The 20,812-nt window shown below is 36.1% G+C and overlaps 1 protein-coding gene across 3 annotated transcripts in view; it reads right to left on the reverse strand.

Annotated features, from left to right (window-relative positions):
* Window positions 1-1,499: 1,499 nt before the first annotated feature.
* PITRM1 (pitrilysin metallopeptidase 1) overlaps window positions 1,500-20,812 on the reverse strand; it is a 42,184-nt gene continuing 22,871 nt past the window's right edge. For 2 of the 3 annotated variants that reach the window (XM_007504710.3, XM_056800001.1), the window contains 11 exons: window positions 15,083-15,203; window positions 14,883-14,959; window positions 13,596-13,761; window positions 12,428-12,528; window positions 10,533-10,653; window positions 7,956-8,024; window positions 6,583-6,695; window positions 3,843-3,968; window positions 3,010-3,155; window positions 2,442-2,544; window positions 1,500-1,995 (listed from right to left, as the gene is read on the reverse strand). In XM_007504710.3, coding sequence (XP_007504772.2) covers window positions 1,902-1,995; window positions 2,442-2,544; window positions 3,010-3,155; window positions 3,843-3,968; window positions 6,583-6,695; window positions 7,956-8,024; window positions 10,533-10,653; window positions 12,428-12,528; window positions 13,596-13,761; window positions 14,883-14,959; window positions 15,083-15,203 — 1,237 coding nt within the window. In that variant the 3' untranslated portion in view covers window positions 1,500-1,901. Of the gene's footprint in view, window positions 1,996-2,441; window positions 2,545-3,009; window positions 3,156-3,179; window positions 3,479-3,842; window positions 3,969-6,582; window positions 6,696-7,955; window positions 8,025-10,532; window positions 10,654-12,427; window positions 12,529-13,595; window positions 13,762-14,882; window positions 14,960-15,082; window positions 15,204-20,812 lie in introns of those variants that run through there. The other variant, XM_056800000.1, reaches the window with a different exon arrangement.

Here is a 20,812-nt window from a genome sequence, read left to right on the forward strand (position 1 = left end):
AGACCAAAGACAGAGAAAGAAAACTATAGACCAATCTCCTAAAATGAATATAGATGCAAACATCTTAAATAAAATACTTCCAACAAGTGATGTTAAGGATTATTCACTATGATCAGGTGGAATCTATACATCAAAACAATCTAGTACTGGCTAAGAAATAGAAGGGAGGATCAATGGAATAGACTAGGGGTAAATGACCTCAGCAAGACAGTGTATGATAAACCCCAAAGCCCCAGCTTTTGGGACAAGAACTCATTATTTGTTAAAAACTGCTGGGAAAATTGGAAAACAATATGATAAAATTAGGTTTAGATCAACATCTTACACCCTATACCAAGATAAATTCAAAATGGGTAAATGACTTAAATATAAAGAATGAAATCGTAAGTAAATTAGGTGAATATAGAATAAAATACCTGTCATATCTGTGGGAAAGGAAGGAATTTAAGACCAAGCAAGAGATAGAGAACATTGCAAAATGTAAAATGAATGACTGATTATATTAAAAGGTTTTCTTACAAATAAAACCAATGCAACCGAAATTAGAAGGAAAACAACAATCTGGGAGAACATTTTTAATAACAAAACTCTGACAAAGGTTTAATTTCCCAAATATATAAGGAACTAGTCAAATCTACAAAAAAAATCAAGCCTTTCCCCAATTGACAAATGGTCAAGGGACATGAATAGGTAGTTTTCACACAAAATCAAAATTATCAATAAGCACATGAAAAAGTGTTCTAAATCCCTCCTGATTAAAGAAATAGAAATTAAAACAACTTTGAAGTACCACCTTACACCTAGCAGTCTGGCCAATATGGCAGCAAAGGAAAGTGATAAATGTTGAAGGGAATGTGGCAAAATTGGGACACTAATACACTGCTGGTGGAGTTGTGAATTGGTCAAACCATTCTGGAGGGCAATTTGGAATTATGCACAAAGGGCTTTAAAAGAATTCCTGCTCTTTGACACAGCATTATCACTGATGGGTTTGTACCCCAAAGAGATAATAAGGAAAAATACTCATACAAAAATATAGCTGCGCTCTTTGTGGTGGCAAAAAATTGGAAAATGAGGGGATGTCCCTGGTTGAACAAATTGTGATATCTGATGGTGATAGAATACTATTGTCCTGAAAAGAATGATTAACTGGAGGAATTCCATGTGAACTGGAAAGACCTCCAGGAATTGATGCAGATCAAAAGGAGCAGACTCAGAAGAACAGTATAAAGCACTATAAATAAGCAAATGAAACTAAGAAAGGATTAGGATCCCCAAAGATAATAATCAAATAGGGTCTCTTCCAAGTCAGATTCAACTGTTGACCTTTCATAGAAGTTTTCCCAGTTTAACTCATCTCTGGACAGGAAATAAAACAGAAGGAACAAAGAAAACAAAGAAATCACTGGTTAGTTAGTCCTGGATAAAAAGAGTGAGATGCAGAGAATTACCTTATACTAAATCAAAACATTGCTGAAAATAGATAAATGATGCACATATAGGTCAGAATCTTGTTTTATTTCTAAAAGTGACAGCTATTCAAAGGTATGGGGTTGACATGCCAATAGAGGGTCTACAGAGTGCAATAAAAATGATGTCCCTGAAGTTTAACAAAATACACAGTTAATACATTTTTAAAGCTTAGTCACAATTCCTTCAATTTTGCATTTCATATTATGATATTTTACTTGTACCTCACAATTGGCAGTTTTGTCCTCAAATAAATCCCTCTGACATAATGAATTTCTGAACATGAGATATTGTACATGATAAAGTTTTGTGCAAAAGTCATTAAAGTATCTGACCCATTTAAAGTGGTTTTAGGTCATGAGTCTAATAATTTAAGAGCATACTTAATATGTTGTCAACTAAGCTCTTATTTTGAGACTCTTTTGACTTAATTATCTTATTACCCATGATGGGTCTTTATCAATATTCACATTATCTGGTCCAAGTATTGCTAATCCTCGTGTGCTCTGTCCAATTCCAAGGTACCTAAAATAAAAAAAGAGATAGCAATATGCTTTACCCTCATTTCTCTTAGTACTCAGCCATATAAGCATTTAGAAGCAATTTTAACCATTATTATTTATTTGTTTGTTTCTAAGATTCTACCTTCTGTCTTAGAATAGATAATCTTCTAAGGCATAAGAGCAGTAAGAACTAAGCAAAAGGGGTTAATCATTCACCAAGAGTCACAAAAGTCAAGAAGTTATCTGAGGGTACATTTGAACTCAGGCCCTCCCAACTTCTGGCTTGGTGCTCTGTCTACTGTACTACTTAGTTGCCCCATAACCATTATTTTAACAATGGTATCATTCATATAATGAATATTTAATACCATTTTAAATTATTATTTTCACTAAATGGGTACAATTCTATTTTGAAAAAGTTTTTCTCTGAAAAACAATCACATGGAGAATATTTAAAAACATACTCACTTATTGCTAACATTAATAAGTTGTTCATGACTAACAGCAAAGAGTTGTTCTCTGTGTGCCTGCTTCATCTCATCTGAAAGCCCATATAAAAACTGGTCCATTCCTGAAAATAAAGCCAAACTTCAAAAAATAGCATTTAGCTAGAGCAATGGCACCCCTCACACTTGACAAAAATGACAATTCAACATCCTTCAGCAGGACTATTTTCTCATAAGTAGAGCTCAATGCAAAAAATCATTTTAAGTTTAAGATCTAGCTTTATCAACCAATAAGCATTTTATTAAGCATCTATGAGTCAGGTGATGAGAACACGAGTGAAAAGACTAAAACTATATTTTCTAAAATCTAATGGTTTATAGATTGCTATAACTGAAAATCATGCTTTATAGGAAGAAGGAAAAGCAAATAATTTATTGAATACATTAACTTTTTTTAGTTAAAGTACCAAATAAAAGCATATTTTACTATTCAGAAAAAGTATATTAAAAGAATAAAAATATGACTCTTATTAAAGCTTTGTTATACCAAATGTGTGCGCATGCACATACACACATGACTTTCTTCCTACCTTTGTCTGAAGGTGCAACTGGAGCATCTGCAACTGAAAAAACTGAAAGCTTTGCTTCATCAATATCTTCTAATGTGAAGCTTCCAGATTTGGCCCAATTGACTGCTTTTTCAAAACACTGAAGAGTTTCTATTGAATTTGGATCTCTAAATAATTTGATTGAAAAAAGTATCAGTTTTACACATGAAATTCAGATAACAAATGATTAGAAATTGGCCATTTTTTCTTCAGGAACCATGTTTGTCCACACACTCATATTGCCAAACTACAACCCCCCACAGCTTAGGATGCCATTTTCAAAAGGAATTTAAACATATGTCACCTGGCTAAACTTTCAATGATGAGAGCTTGCTCTGACTTGGGGTCTCTGACCATTTGACACTATGAAGGACCACAAGAGCTCATGCTCCACTTGTGCCTCTGGAGACTCAGGGGTTCTTCCACCCAATGATAAGAGGTCACAAAAGGCCTTTAAGGGAAGGATTATCATTGATAAGCAAACTATGTCTCCATTAAAAAGCCCTATATTATGAGACATGGTATTAGATAAGTAGTCATTTTAAAAAAGTAATTTAAAGAATGCAAGAGATCTCTTCATTTTATCGTTTTATCAGTGTGAGAATTTCCCTTCAACATAGATCACAAAGATTTAGACTTGATATTTAAATCCTTTAGATGGACTAAGGCCACAAAGTTGAAATGATTTGCTTAGGACCACCTAGCTAGTGACTAGAAAGGGATGTGAAGTGTATCATACTATAAGCCCAACACTCCATCCCACTGCCACATCTCTATAAATGGCCATTACCTGAGGTACATGTTGGACAATTTACCTATAGGAGTAAAAGGTGAATATCCCATTACTGCTGAGTTTAGCACCTCCACCATAGGCACCACCTTTCTCTCTAATTTCTGTATGCAAGAACTTAGCAGTCATCAAACGTGCAAGGATCCTAAGACTGGAAAAAAAAAAGGAAAATATGTAGAACACATTTAAAGTTGTTCAAAATAAATTCTCACCTTGGCTAAAACTAAGTCTTGGCCAATTGCCTGGGGCACAGAGATGATAAGATCTTGCTCAGGCTCACACATCAGGGACTGAATATAAAGCCAGGTCTCCCTGATTCCCAGGGCAATTCTCTATTCACAAGTGCCATCTCTCACCACTTCAACATTTATCTGTTTTGATTTTTGTTGTTAAGATATATGTGATATTGAAATTTTGCTGTGTCACAGATCTTATTATGCATGAGGGGGAGTACAGTAATGCAATCATTAAGTTCTCTAGCATCTGTTATGTGCTGTGCTAGGCACTAAAAATCAAAAATCTTTCAGTATACTAAACTCGTTTTGCTCAGGTCACCGGCCTAAAATCACAGTTATCATACGCCGAGAAGGCTCAGTTTACTATTCAATTTAACAAGCATCTCTTGATAATTTACTATGGAGAAAGGCCCAATGTCACAGGTGCTAGAGACACCGAGGCATGAAAGACAGTTCTTGCCCAGCAGAAATTTACATTGCATCGTGAAGACCAGATGTGTAATGGAGGAACAAATGCAAATGATATGAATGGGACTAAATACTTGGGGGAGATGGATGTCAGATGACTTCTAAGAGGCTCCTTGAAGGAAAATGAGGCTTTTTGTGGAAGAAAAACATGAGGGAGTGCAAGAACTACATCTTAGAGTACTGGAGAAACTGAAGATATAACTAAGGAACTATTTTCAGTGATCCCTTTGGAGAAATAGCCTAGGATTGGACAAAGTCAAATGTTCTGATTGTCAAAAAGCAAAGCATCTGTAACCTACAGGCTAATGAATCAATTCCTGGACAAAATTCTAGGTCATGTGACTATAGGTATGGTTACAGAGTATCTAGAAAAGTAAGCAATGATCACAAGCACGAGAGTGGCTTAAAAAACAAACTAAGCCAGACTAATCCCCATTCCTTTTCTGACAAGAGAATTTTGTCTTACTAGATCAGGGACATCCTTAGATATTTAGATTCCTGTAAAGCACCAAATCAAGTGTCTTACACTTCTCTGGCACAAAAATGGCAGGAAAGGGTCATTAAGTCGCTGGAGGCAGAGTCTGTTCAACAATGGGCCTGGAAGCCCGGAAGATCTCCACTAGCTCTTTAACATTCTTATCAATGATCTGAATAAAGGTACACATATCAGCCCCTTCAAATTTTTGCTAAGTACAAAGTCAAGGGATCATTGAAGTACTCAATGACAAGATTCACTAAGTTCTTGACAGCTTAGAACACTGGACCAAAAACAAATAAAAGCGTGCTTAGGTTTAATTTTTTTTAATTTTACAAGTATGGTTTTGTCTTTTTTTTTTTCTGTTTAGTAGCTCCAGGGTCATATAACTAGGAAGAGTCTGTGGCCAGATTTAAAATCAGGATGACGAATCTTCCAGATTCCCAGCCTGGTGCTTTATCCAGGGTATCATCTAGCTGTTCCTATTCACAAGCATAAGATTTATTTATTATCTGGTTAAACAGCTGGCATGTCTTGGTACTTTACAAAGTGTTTCACATAAAGTAATCCCCAAACTCAAGATCTTCATTGAGGGGAAAACAAACATGGACAAAGAAAGCTTAACTATAAAATACACACAGCCACCTTCAAAGGAGGGCACCCAAAAGCAAGGAAGGGAGTACGAGAGGCCTGGACCTGAAAGGAAACTGCCCAGAGGGAGAGAGGAGGGCCTTGTGACAGGGAGCAGCAGGCAAGTCCCTGGGCCTGAATGCAGAGTCTGTGCAGTGTTGTACTGGGATGGGCTTCAAATGCCAAATAAGCCTGGAACTTCCTAAATAGGGAAGGGCTGGAGAGCAGATCCCAGAGGGAAGCAGGAGAGAGCTGAGACACTAATCAGGAGGTGACAGCAATAATCCAGGAACCTGAGGTAGGGTGGAAGCTGTGTGGGTGGTTAGAACACTTAGCATCAATGTTGTGCCTTAAAGGCTTCTGAGCACTGTGCAGATTCTCTGACTGGATCTTCACAACAACCCTGGAAGGTAGGTACTAGAATCATTTCCATTTTACAGATGAGGAAACTGAGGCTAAGAGGTTAAGTGATGTGCCCAAGGTCACAAAACTGGTAAGTATCTGAGGTGGGATCTAGGATAGAAGCAGTGCCAAGAGAAGAGCTTGGAAAAAAGAAAGATTCAGCAGAGTTCACTCTGTGAGTGGAGAAGAAGGATGAGCTGAAGATAACATTGAGGGTTTGAAGTTGGATGACAAAATAATGATGCCATCAAAACAGAAGATTTTGAAGAGAAACTTTATTTTCAATAGTTAATATTTATTAATAGGACTGTGAATATCTCCTTATCTGTTAGAAATTTTCTATAAGTGCTCACTTCCTGAATGGATGTATACTAAGAGAACGTCAAGTTCAAGACCATGGTCCAGGAAAAATAACTTCTTTAAAGAGGGATGGAATGAATTATAACTCATGAATTCTCTAATCTCAGAACCCCATGACAATGACTTCTTGTTAAGAAAAGGATGCCTTTCTAGTTCTATCAGTTCCTTGAGCATTAGTTCATTATGTTACATACCTGGCATAATCTGGATCTGTGTAAGGAACAGTCCTAACACATTCACCTACATAATTCACAGGGAAAGGAAGTAGGAAATGAGTCTTCATCTGACATGGTTTGAAAGTAGGGTCCTAAAGAGAAAAAATAACTTCTTTAGTCCGTGAAGTTTATTATAGTACAGACACTAAGTAAGATTTTTAAGAACACATCATAATTCATGATTTTCCAGTGAAATCAATTATTTCTCACTTTATACAAAATAATTGATTTCAGGCAACCCTGCCACTTAACATATCAAGAGAGATTCAATTTCAGTTGCTTTTAAAACATTACTTTTACTTTTAAAATATGCTCACTAACCCCACCATTTATGCAAACATTTGTGTTTGATTTTGTTCTTCTTGATAGAGAATACAACATTCCTAGACTGGGCAAAATAAACCAAATAGATTTCTAGATTTGTAAGTAAAATAAAAATAGGATAAAAGTAAGAGACAAAAAGACAGTAAAAAAAGTATCATTTCTGGAAGCTAAGGATGGACTTCATACAAAGGCTTCAAAAAATATGTGCTAAAAAATTTTAGGGAGGAGAAAAAAAATCAATCAGTACAATTCCAATCAAAGACCAAGAAGATTCACATGCAAAAAAAAAAATTACATATAAGAATAAGAGCAAAGTGGAAGTCCTAATATCATGTAGTGTAATCTTTTTAATAAGTAGCAAAAGTTTTCCAAACCAATGTAAGAAAGTCCTATCCTTATGGCAAGGAAAAGGGGGAAATCAGTATTTTAGACAAAGATGTGTCAAACATGTGGCCACTTGGCAACACTTCCAAAGTAGGTGAATCTAATTAAAGTGTAATTGGGAATTTAACAAAATACATATACAATCAAACATAGTTAATGGTAATTTGCAGTTTTCTAAGTCCACATGTCACTCACAAAAATCCTTATGTATGGTAGTTCTAGGTTTTGTTAGATTAAAAAAAAAGATCTGAGTTCAAATGTAGCTTCAGAGACTTAGTTGTGTGACCCTGGGCAAATCATTTTGCCTCTATTTGCTTCAGTTTCCTCAACTTTAAATGGGACTAATAAGAGCATCTACCTCACAAGGTTGTTGTGGGAATCTAAAAAGTACTACAAATGAATTAACACTTTGAAGTACTTGGCAAGGTGTCTGACACATAGTAGGTGCTATATAAATGCTTCTTTTCTTCCTTTCTCCCTTTTCCTGTTTCTATTTATGTCTCATACAATTTTTTTTCTAGACAAACCTGTTCTAAACTGTCTGAAGAAATGATGGAAAACAATTTTAAAAATTATGGTCACAAAGCTCTATAATTAAATTTACCACATTTGTACAATGTAGGTATACTGAGTTATTAACTTACAGTAATTAGCTTTCTTATAATTTGGGGACAGTTGATAAAATCACCACCAACTGGTTTGGAATCAGGTTTCTGGAAAAAAAAAAGACCAAGTTAGAAACATGACTAAATAAAAAATAACTTTGCAAGGAATGTACATGAATATAATAAATGATGATAAAGTAGCATAATTTATACAGAAAGCAGATTTTTGTCCTTAAATTTGTTAACTCAACTTTTTATCTTTTACCATCCAGTTCATTTATTATTTTCTTCAAAGAATATAGATTTCTGTCCAAAATTAAGTTTAAATTTGCTGACATAGTTAAAAATTAATTCTGCTGACCTTTCTTTTTTTTTTTGACCAGTTGAATTAATTTAGTCAATTTAGAACATTATTACATAGTTACAAGAATCGTATTCTATCCCTCCCTACCCTACCCCAACCCTTCCCGCAGCTAACTCACAATTTCATTGGATATTACATGTGTCCTTGATCAGAACCTATTTCCATGTTGCTGGTGTTTGCATTAGGATGGTCATTTGGAGTCTACACCCCCAACCATATCCCCTTGACCCATGTATTCAAGCAGTTGTTTTTCTTTGGTGTTTTTACTCCCACAGTTTTTCCTCTAAATGTGGATAGTGTTTTTTCTCACAGATCCCTCCAAGTTGTTCTGGATCACTGCATTGCTGCTCATGGAGAAGTCCATTACATTCTATTGTACCACAGTGTATCAGTCTCTGTGTACAATGTTCTCCTGGTTCTGCTCCTTTCACTCTGTGTCAATTCCTGGAGGTTGTTCCAGTCTCCATGGAATTCCTCCACTTTATTACTCCTTTTAGCACAATAGTATTCCATCACCAACAGATACCACAATTTGTTCAGCCATTCCCCAATTGAAGGGCATCCCCTCATTTTCCAATTTTTGGCCACCACAAAGAGTGCAGCTATGAATATTCTTGTACAAGTCTTTTTCCTTCTTATCTCTTTGGGGTACAAACCCAGCAGTGCTATGGCTGGATCAAAGGGCAGACAGTCTTTTAGCACCCTTTGGGAATAGTTCCAAATTGTCATCCAGAATGGTTGGATCAATTCACCACTCCACCAGCAATGCATCAATGTCCCAACTTTGCCACACCCCCTCCAGCATTCATTACTTTCCTTTGCTGTCATGTTAGCCAATCTGTTATGTGTGAGGTGATACCTCAGAGTTGTTTTCATTTGCATTTCTCTGACTATAAGAGATTTGGAATACTTTTTCATGTGCTTATTAATAGTTTTGATTTCTTTCACTGAAAATTGCCTATTCATGTCCCTTGCCCATTTATCAATTGGTGAATGGCTTGATTTTTTGAACAATTGGTTTAGCTCTTTTTAAATTTGAGTAATTAGACATTTGTCAGGGGTTTTTGTTATGAAGATTTAAAGCCTTTCCCTTCCCAAAGATCTGACAACTATACTATTCTGTGTTCACCTAATTTGCTTATAGTTTCCTTCTTTATATTCAGGTCATTCACCCATTCTGAGTTTATCTTGGTATAGGGTGTGAGATGTTGATCCAAACCTAATCTCTCCCATACTGTCTTCCAATTTTTCCAGCAATTTTTATCAAATAATGGGTTTTGGTCCCAAAAGCTCAAATCTTTGGGCTTATCATAGACTGTCTTGCTGAGGTCACTTACCCCAAGTCTGTTCCACTGATCCTCCTTTCTGTCTCTTAGCCAGTACCAAATTGTTTTGATGACCGCTGTTTTATAGTATAGTTTGAGATCTGGGACTGCAAGGCCTTCTTCTTTTGCATTTTTTTTTTCATAATTTCCCTGGATATCCTTGATCTTTTGTTTTTCCAAATGAACTTTGTTTTTTTTTTTAGTAAAGAAGTTTTTTGGTAGTTCAATGGGTATGGCACTAAATAAGTAAATTAATTTGGGTAGGATTAATATATTAGCTCGTCCTACCCATGCGCAGTTGATATTTTTCTAATTGTTTAGATCTAGTTTTAATTGTGTGGAGAGTGTTTTGTAGTTGTGTTCATATAGTTCCTATGTTTGTCTCGGCAGTTAGATTCCTAAGTATTTTATATTGTCTAGGGTGATTTTAAATGGAATTTCTCTTTCTAATTTTTGCTGCTGAGATGTGTTGGAAATATATAGAAATGCTGATGACTTATGTGGGTTTATTTCGTATCCTGCAACTTTGCTAAAGTTGTTGATTATTTCCACTAGCTTTTTAGTTGATTCTCTAGGATTCTTTAAGTAGACCAGAATATCATCTGCAAAGAGTGATAGCTCAGTCTCCTCATTGTGCTAGTGTTTCTAGTACAATGTTAAATAATAGAGGTGATAATGGGTATCCTTGTTTCATGCCTGATCTTATTGGGAAAGCTTCTAATTTGTCCCCATAGCAGATGATGTTTGCTGATGGTTTTAGATATATGCCGTTTATTATTTTTAGGAAAGACACTTCTATTCCTATGCTTTCTAATGTTTTCAATAGGAATGAGTTCCTTCTATATATAAAACAGTAATTTGAACCAACGAGCATTTTATTATACTAGCTGAGTAAATCCTAAAATCTGATCATAGATTCAGTCTTACCTCAATTACATGGGGACGGACAGATTTTCTTTCCTTTTTACTTCGACCAAGGTTTTTTATGAAATTTTCAATTTCTTTTCCTGCTTGAGACATCTGCTGAGGGGCAGCATTCACTGAACATCTATTTGAAAATGAAAATATGCATATATGTACAAAAATCTCTCTATATAAAACATGTATGCACAAAGGTGTATAATCAATTACTACATGGCTTTGATGCTTCACTGGGGTGTGGTGATGATGCTGGGTTCTGAGCTTATGCCAAAAAGCACAGATTTTCTTCACTGGGAAGGCTTCAACATCAGTCTCATTTAAGACTCTAGTTTCTAAGGATCTATGTAGAGAGAAGTTCATCGCAAGTAGGCTGGCTACTAGGTACAAATATTTTGACCTTAAGCATGAAAAAAAAATAGCATGCAATCTTTGGCAGTCCTTTATCAGTGGTAGCAATAAAAAAAAAGTGAGCAAAATGGTATTAAGAATAGAAGCCTTTGAACTTTGCTAATACTAGAAATGTAAGGTCTTTATTCAATTACAAACTCTGGGTTAAATGAATCTTACTGGTCTTGATCTGCTCACTATAAAGCATGGGGTCTTTTTAATATTTTGATAACTTGCTTTTCTTTTCTTCAAAAACCCTTACCTCCAGGCTTAGAATCTATATTGTGTATTGGTTCCAAGGCAGAAGAGAGGCAAGGGCTAGGCAACTGGGGTTAAGTGACTTACCCAGGATCATATAGTTTGGAAATATCGGAGGCCATTTTTGAATCTAGGACCTCCCATCTCTAGGCCTGGATCTTTTTTCCAATGAGCTGCCTAGCTATTCCCTCAATGTCCTTTTTACTAGATAATATTATTATGAACAATGCATAGCCTACTAACCCTATGACAAAAATCACTCAATATTATTCAGTCAAAAAATATACATAGAATGAGGAGTTAAGAGTGTTTATTGTCCATACTGTAATACACAACTGGATGGAAAACCAATGGAGCTAATGCATCAGAACAGATTTCCTTGATAAATGCTGAAGAAAGACAATGAACTAGGCCAATGATGGCAAACCTATGGTAAGGGTGCCAAAGATGGCATATGCAGAGTACTCTTTGTGGGCACAGCCCTTCCCCCTCCCCCCACTTGGGTCTACCATCCCACCTCCTTGGCCAGTTTGTTACTAGAAAGGCAGAGGGAGTTGGGTGGAGCTGCCCCCTACCCCATGCCTAAGGACATTTTTACATTATCCATCCCTCTGCCCAGTAGCCCAATGGAAGTGTTTCTTCCCTCCCCTGTGTGGAGTGAGGGGTGGGGCAGGGCACACCAGGCACTCAATGAAAGGGTGGGGCAAGGCAAGAGATCTCAGGGGGTGGGGAACAGCATGAAGACTTTAAAAAGTTTGCCATCATTGAACTAGGCCCAGAAAGAAAGAAAATATCCATATCAATAAGATAATAGATATACCAAATAACCAAATATTTAACTAATATTCTAGTTAGCAATTTATTTTAATTTTGTTTCTGAAATGTACATTTTATCAACCTGATTTTTAATTGAAAATTTCATTGCTTGCTGTAGAGGACTTTGTAAATGATGCAATGCAGATCTGCCATAGTCCTACAGCCTGGGTTCATAGGCTGTTTCCTGGGGCACTGAGAGATTAAGGGGCTTCTCCAGTGTCCCCATATGATCAGAAGCAGAACTTAATGGCCACATCTTCCTGATTCAAAGTTACTGTAATGTGGGTATTTTTTTAGTATAGATAAAGAATAGAAAGAAAGAAATCAACCTACATAGAAAGAAATCAAGATTATCTTTGAAAATATAACACAAAAATAATATTTAGCAAAAATGAGTAAGTTACAGTTATTTATATTTTTGAGAAGACATTAATTCTTACCTCATATTATCACAATTTAACAAATGTTTCTTGATACGTGGAAGTTTTCTCAGGATTGGCTTAAGGTCTGATGTTTCTGCAATTCGCTTCATTAGTCTCACCTAATCCAAAGCAATAAGTTAAAACTATTTAAAAAAATACAATCGACAGCGAATCAAAGTAAATTTATACTAAGAGTTTTTGTGCATTTGTTCAGTTCACTATGAGGAAAATTTGAAGTTTTTTTGCCAAAATGTGGGCAGCAAGATAGATTCTATAAGCATGCACATTAGAACCTTTGATACCGGTAGAGAGTAGGGCCTCTTGAAGGGATGGCCTATCATGGATGGCTAAAACCATATACAGTTCTGACAGACATATACAGACAGTTCTTGCTTTAACTTTTAACATCTATGCTAAATTTACTGTACAGTACTCTGCTCTCTCCCTCCTCCTGCCCCTTAGCTCAGTTCTACTTGGCTCCTCTTCCCAACAAAAAAATCAAAACAAGAGAATTGTTCAAGTGAAAGCAGAAAAACTGGCCAATAGAGAGACTACCATCACAGGTGGACCTCTGCCCCACTCTGCCCATCAGGCTGCCAGCCTACATGTCTGTCTTCCGTTTGTGTTTGGGCACTGCCAGTCTGTCTCTGGCCTCTATATGTCCTTGAGCCGTATGCTGGTCTCCTGTCATATCCAGTGGCAAATCTCATCCTTCCTCCCTCCTTCCTTCCTCTGGAATTCCAGGAGGCAGGGCAACTACAGAAAGTGAAACTGCAGATAGGGAGAGACTCCTATAATTTGTTTCTAAATCACCTCAACCAACAAAGCACCTATAATATGTGAAGATGAACTGTACTAGGACCTAGGAATACAAGAGAAAAACCAAGCAGTCCTAGCACTCAGCAAGCTTTTAGCAGGCTAAGCTATATATTCTGTGCATGACTACATGTGCTATAAGATGAGGGGAGGGCACTAACAACCATGTAGGTCATACCATTCTTTCCTGAAAGAAGTGATATCAGTGCTAAAACCCCAAGAAGGGCAAGTTCTATGGGAAGTGGATGGGAGAATGAAGTTCATTCCCAGAATAAGAAATAGCTCTTGCAAATACACAGAAGTGGGAAATGCATGGAATTTTCCTTATTTAACTAAAGCTAATATATCTAGTAGTCAATTATTTCTTTACCTGATCCATGCCATTAAAGGTTTCTTGTAAGTCTCCGGCAGGAGTAAGTGTTCTACTAGCTCTAATAGATGCATATAAGTGACCAGAATCAGGAATTCCATTTGAAAGTTCTTGAGCAGTCATTTTAACTAACACCTTAAAGTGCTCCTCATCTTCAAAGTGAGGGCTATAAGAAAATAAAAGCACAACAGTTTACTGTCAGTACAAAAAACAATCCCCTAGGTAATCATGGAATTGAAAAACAATCTGACTAACCCGATTACCTAAGCCCCTCTCAGGAGAAGCTCACCAACTCTAAACTCGCCTTAGCTCCTAATTCAAGGTTTGGCTAATACCAGCTCCTGTGGCCTCCTTTCCCCTTAGGAGGAATGGAGGGCTGAGTACCAAAGTCCTCCCACAGCCCTCTTTTAGGGAAAGCAGAAACTGGACTCTCCAATCACTCCACTTTGCATCTGTTGCTTTACCTGGTTTCAACTCCAGAGAACAAGATGCCCCCTTCCAGTCTTCCCATCCCTCCATTCTCCTTTTATGTGTCATCTCCTTCTTTGATGACTACAATCTTACTGAGGGCTAAGACTTTCTTTTTATTATTTGTATCCCCAACATTTAGCATAGTCCCTAAACATACCAGGTACTTAAATGTTTATTGGATTCAAATATATCTATATCCAACTTGGGTATGCAACAATGAGAAGCAATACAAACCCCATCTTTAAGATACTTACAACTCCAGTAAGAAACATTAGACATGTTACCAGTAAATCTTGGTCATATATATTTTCAAATTAAATTATGATTAAATATATTAAATAAAGTAAAATAAAGTAGCTTGAGAGAAAAGAGAATGACAGAAGATTTTTGTGTAAGAGGTAGACCTTGAGAGAAAAGATGAGGAGAATCCGATCTACACATGGAAAGTGCTATGTGTAAACACAAAGGATGAGAAAGGGCAAAACAAGAAAGAGAATAGTAAGTTGTCCCATTTGGTGGGTATGCTATGCACAAAGAAGAATGAGGAAAACAGCTAGAAATACTACCTGGAGCCAGACTATTTGCAATGTTAAAAACCAAGCTAGTGGATTTAAACTTACTGAAAATCTACTTGGTATTAATTTACAAACTGTAAAAATTTGTCATAATCTGGTGCAAAGTCCAAAATTACAAGTTGTTTGTTTAAAAGTAAACTATCAATGATTTAAACACTCCAACTAAATCCTCTTTAATTTCAGGATATAGACTTCTAGAGTATCTAAAGGCTAATATGTACAAGGAATCAATTCATGTTACTTGTTAAATATTTCACTCCATAAATGCATCATGTCTGATAGATTTCGATCCAAGCATAAAGATGAAAAAAGCACACCCTGCAAAAAGAAAAATAAAATCCAATGTTAGTCAATCTATGAAAAGCTAAATAATATTTTAAAACCCTTTTAATTGACTTTAAACTGGAGTTGTGATCATGGGAAAGACAAAACATTATTTACCTGTTCATACATATCCAAATGTGAATCATCTGGAATCACATGTGGAGTGACTGACATTCCTCCTGTTTTTAGTTCTATTTGTTGAGCTTGTTCTCTGTAGTCATAAATGCCACAACCCATCCTGTTAATTCAGAAGTATTCATTAAAATTTCATCATTACTCAAAAAAATGCATATGTACATATAAATTTCTACTAGGTACTCTAAATCAATTCACTATATAATCAGAGCACTGAATAAACTATTGCTTTTTTTTTTAAACCTTTAAACTTTAGCAAAATCTAAGACAGAAGGGAAAGGGCTAGGCAAACAGGATTAAGTGACTTGCCCAGGGTCACAAAGCTAATAAGTGTTTGAGATTAATTTTGAACCCAAGTCCTTCTGACTCCAAGCCTGGTGCTCTATCCATTTAGCAACCTACCTGCTCTAGAAGCTATTCCTTAAACTTCATCATAAAGTATCCATGACTGTTTTTTTAACACCCTTCTAAATGGCTCTCTTAATTCCACAGGAAAATAAATTATAGTCAACAGATTATATGTGTATCTATATCTATCTATAATATTCTTATGAACTATACCAGTACTGTAAATAAATCATAAACTTTAAAAAATATTCAGTCTATCCCTAAACATAATTAATTTCTTTAGCCTTATCCTCTTCTACCATACTCTTCACCCCCCAGTTAAATGGTTCAATGTTTTGGAAGCTAAGAAGAAAAGAATTAAGCAATAATTGACTCTATGGAAAAAGGAAGAGTAACTTCCTTGGTAATTTACAATGTTAGGGCATTTGAATTCCAAACAATTTTTAAATTAGGATTATCCCAACACAACCTACAAATATGATATATAACCTAAACAAAAGTAAAACCAAAAGAGTATCTATTATGCTAAAGAAAAGTACCAACTTTTTAAAAAATCAATAAAATATAACAAAGATTTAATGAAAAAAATTATTCTAAGCAAGGGCAGAATAGTAAAAACAACAAACATTAGCCCAGAGACATTCAACTTGGAACTTTTTAAAGAAATGATGGATCTGGAGAACAAAAGGAAGAAAAATTTTGACATTGGGCTCCCCCAAAAAGTATTTTAGAAAAAATATGGCTAAATGATAGTGAAAGGAAAATTTCTGGAAAATAGTGAAAAAAAGAGTTACAGGACAAATTGACAGAAGTGAAATGCTAACTAACAGTAAAGAATGACAAATCCTACTCACTCAGATAGTATTTTCAATTTTCAAAATAATACCACTATTAAAATTACTTAAAAAGCAGAAAAAAACCAATGCATCATATATCAAAACACTATCATTTAGAATTACACAATATTTTTCTTACAAACAAAAAAAAGTATAGGACCTAGAATTTGACAAAATGAATAATCTTTTCAAAGATGAGTAAGTCAAAGCTTTTAGAATTTGAGAAATTTATGATGGTAAAAATTTTAAAAGGTTTTTTTACACAAAAATAAACACAAGAACATAAGCTGCATCAAGGCAACAAATACTGAAATTAATGACAACTGTAATAAACTAGTCCTTTTCTCAAGGTAATCTTGGAGGAGGGAACAACAGAAAGATTATATGGGTTAATGAGAGAGTGAGCCAAAGAAATGGGAATTGGGGGAAAAGGGTGAGAATAAGTTCACTGGATTCTGAGTACAGGGATAGGACCTGTGACTGTAGCAATGTATGAACTCTCAGATGAATAAACTCCTTGTACTGATGCAGGATGGCACCTTCTCTGAAACTTATAATTGCAGAGAGCTGCCTGAAGGCCTGACAAGTTAAATGACAAGTCCCATGTCATGCACAATCCAAATGTGCCAGAAGTAGGGAATCTAAGTCTTTACTTTAAGGCCAACTCTAGCCACTAGCCATGCTGAACCTCAGTAGATAATACAGTTGTATATTCAGAGCTGAAAAGGTCTCTCGGGAAGCCATCTAGTCCAACTCCCTCATTTTATGGATAAGGTAATCAAATTAAATGGTAGTTGATGAGGGAGGCAGAGTAATGAAGGTAAAAAAGAAGTCTAGGGGGACACTATCCAAAAGTAACACTCCTTTCTCAAACATGGTGAAACATATTTGGAAGATTATACTGGACAATAGTGGCCAAACTATATTAAATAATACAAATAAAAAATATAAAAATTATGGTTCTATCAAAAGATACAAAAAAGGTCTTTGATAAAATACAAAAATAATTTGTTAAAAACTAAGAGCATTCTATATCAAGGAGAAACCTTTTAATACATTATTATTTAATACACCATTATTATTTGGCATAGAATGTGTTGACCATCCCTGGAAGAAAGAAGTTCTATCTACCAGTAAAATCACTGGTCCAATCTCTATTTCTATCCCAGGGAACATTCTTTCCCAGCAAGATAATATATTTTATTAGTAGGGTACAAAAATATCAATAGAATGATCCAAATGATTGCCTCTATTCTGCCAGAAGACAAGACACTTAAGAGGTAACTCCTTTTTACAAGCATAAAACAAAACAGAAACCATATAACTGATTATGAGTCTGGAAGCATCATGGGGGTGAGGGATCATATTTAGTTATGCTAAAGGAAGGGTTTTACACACAAATGGGACCTGGACTATCCCTCTGTCTTAGATAAGTTACGTTCTGAACTAATCTGCATCCTTGAGGTCAGTGATAGTGGCCTGAGAGTAGCAGACTCATAGGATTCTGGGAATAAAACTACCTTCAATTGGCAAGGATGAGGCTAGGGTGGACAAGGTCAGCTTGTCCATGCTCAAGGGTAACACAGATGTCATAGTTCTCAGGAGCTGGGGTTATGCAGGATAACAAGCTTCCTTTCCATGAAGTGATTTGCAGTTGGTGCTGAGATAACAATTTCTTTTTCTGTGTTTTATGAGGGCATTGAATCTCTGTGTGCAGTTCAGAGTTTCCCTTTACCAGTCTGTGGTTGTGAGAAAGCTTAAATAGTTGCCATCTACCTTGAGAAAGGAAGACTGAACTTTTGCACTTATTGAGTTTCTATATTTAGGGATAGAGAAAAGGCTTAAGTTGTTATAAAATACAGAAATTACTGAATAAAATTAATTACAGAGTGAAATCAAGTATAAAGCACAAAATTAATATTAATTGTCACATTAATGAACGCCCTAAAATTGTTTTGACACTAATGACCAAGGAAATGCCCTCTAAAATATCACCTTCCAATTAGTGAAAACTAGTTTTAGTTCTGATTCAATATTAGGCATGCTGTGGATAAACATATGCTGTCATATCATTAGCAACAATCTTTCTGGAGAGCAACATAGTACAGACTAAGCCACAAAACTTTTCATAGCCTTTGTTCCCAGGAACTATATCTTAAGAAAGTTGACAGGAAGAAAGATTGTCAAACATTTACTATGGGAGTCACTTTTAAGCACATGGATACAAATACAAAAAATAAAGACAGGCTTCTTCAACTCAAGAAGTTCATACTCTGATGGGAGATACCACACAACTTATCTGCACAAAAATATCCATAACGTTACTATACAATACTGGAAAAACTAGAAGTCAATCATCTATCCAAGAGTTATACATATTATGGAACATGAAAATAATGAACTATTATCATGGCATAAGAAATGCCAAATGTGTAATCACTGGCAAGTCCTTTAACCAGTCAGCACTCAGGGCAATATTCTAAGAATTTAAGACAAAGGGGGCAAGCTGGGTAACTCAGTGGACTGAGAGCCAGGCCTAGAGATAGGAGGTCCTCTGTTCAAATGTGACTTCAGACAATTTGTTAGCTGTGTGACCCTGGATAAGTCACTGAACCCCCATTGCCTAGCCCTTACCACCCTTTTGCCTTGGAACCAATACACAGTATTGATTCTAAGACAGAAGGTAAGGGTTTAAAAAAAAAATTTAAGACAGATTAGAATAGCTCAGGTGCAGAGATAGATAGTTTCCATCCTGAGCAATGACTTAACATTTGAGCAATATGCATATTGCATGTAAGCAGTAAGTAACAACAGCAACAAAAACCAGAGTGGAAAAATACAGAAAGGAGAATCATAGAAACAAACAGGACAGTTTTACTCACTAAAAATAAGCTTACTTTCAGGTACAATTGCTTTTTTAAAAAAATCATTGTTTACCGGAATGTTTTAATGATAACCTTATGAGAAAAAGAAAAGAAAATAGAAGATAATTTCCATTTATTTAAAGTTATCTCTGAAGGCAAAGGAGGAAGGATCATCTGGCATGGAGGGCTTAGTACTATCAGATGCTAAGACTTAGTAAGCTTAGAAGTTGAAAGGGAAGAAATCAAGTAGTGGTTGGATGAAGCATCTGCCTATCTATTCTTCAAAAGATCAACAAAATAATCTTCCTGAGGCCCATATTGAGCCATAACATTACCTACTTAAAAATAAGGGCAGAGGAACAGCTAGGTGAATCAGTGGATTGAGAGCCAGGCCTGGGGATAGAAGGTTCTGGGTTCAAATCTGGCCTCAGACACTTCCTAGCTATGTGACCCTGGGCAAGTCACTTACCCTTCATTGCCTAGCCTTTTCCGCTTTTCTACTGATACTTAATATTAATTCTAAGACAGAAGGCAAGGGTTTAAAAAAATAAAAACAAAAATGAGGGCACAGCAGATTATTTAAAACCTAATAAAATCTACCATCAACCTCATTTTTTACCCTTATTTCACTTTACATAAGATCCATTCTGTCACCATGATTCACAAAGCTGCTGGGATGAAAGCCCTTTGTACACTGTCAAGTACTAGAAAAACGTGATCTCATTCTTCTTTCTTGGCCTGTGCCCCCACTGGGCACAATCTCTGCCTCACAAATACACAGGCTCTCCCAGTCTCTCTCACACACACTCCATCTTGCCTAGAATACAATTGTTCCTCGTCTCTCACTTTTGGAATCCTTCTCTTCTTGCTGAAAGACTCAGTCCAGACACCAGCCTCCCCCTGCAGACTCCAGACACATGAGTTGAAAGTGTCCTCTTCCTTTTCAAATTGTCTAGCATTACTCAGACTGGAACCTTCCACCCCCACTTTATAGATATTAGTGTTAGTAAAGCAGGTGCTAAAATAATGCTTGTTGACTGCCTAGATGCTACAAAGCTCTTTGACTGTAAGAATTCTGTTGTTTTTCCTGCATATCACTGGCACTGTAAGAGCATGCCTTGAACATCAACATCACTTAATGTTAAACCGGATTCAAAGGGTAAAGGGAAGGGGTATTTTCTCCCCCAAGACTTAACATTTGTACAGTGAGAAGGAGCCAAAAGACAAGCAATGCATATGAGAATTCCTTCTCTTCTGGCTCCTCCTCATCTGTGTACAAATATGATTTTATAGGTATTACTTTTAAAATACAGCAGTGTAAAGCATAAAAGAAAAGAATTCTATCTTGGAAATAATCACTACAAATCAATGTAGGTGATAAAAAAAATTCATCCCCTGCAATACTAACAATAATAATAGTTAGCCTTTATAGGGCACCTAATATGTGCAGGATGCTATGATAAACACTTTACGAATATTATTTCACTGGATTCTTATAACTACTTTGGGAGACGTTTATTATTTATACCTGTTTACAAATGAGGAAACTGAGGCAGGCAGAAGCTAAGTGATTCCCCTTCCCCCCCACCCCAGGTCGCATATCCAGGAAGTATCTGAGACCACATCTGAGCTCAGGCCTTCCTGACTCCAGGCCTAGGGGTTCC

The sequence above is a fragment of the Monodelphis domestica genome, chromosome 5 (assembly GCF_027887165.1).
Source record: "Monodelphis domestica isolate mMonDom1 chromosome 5, mMonDom1.pri, whole genome shotgun sequence".
NCBI lineage: Eukaryota > Metazoa > Chordata > Mammalia > Didelphimorphia > Didelphidae > Monodelphis > Monodelphis domestica.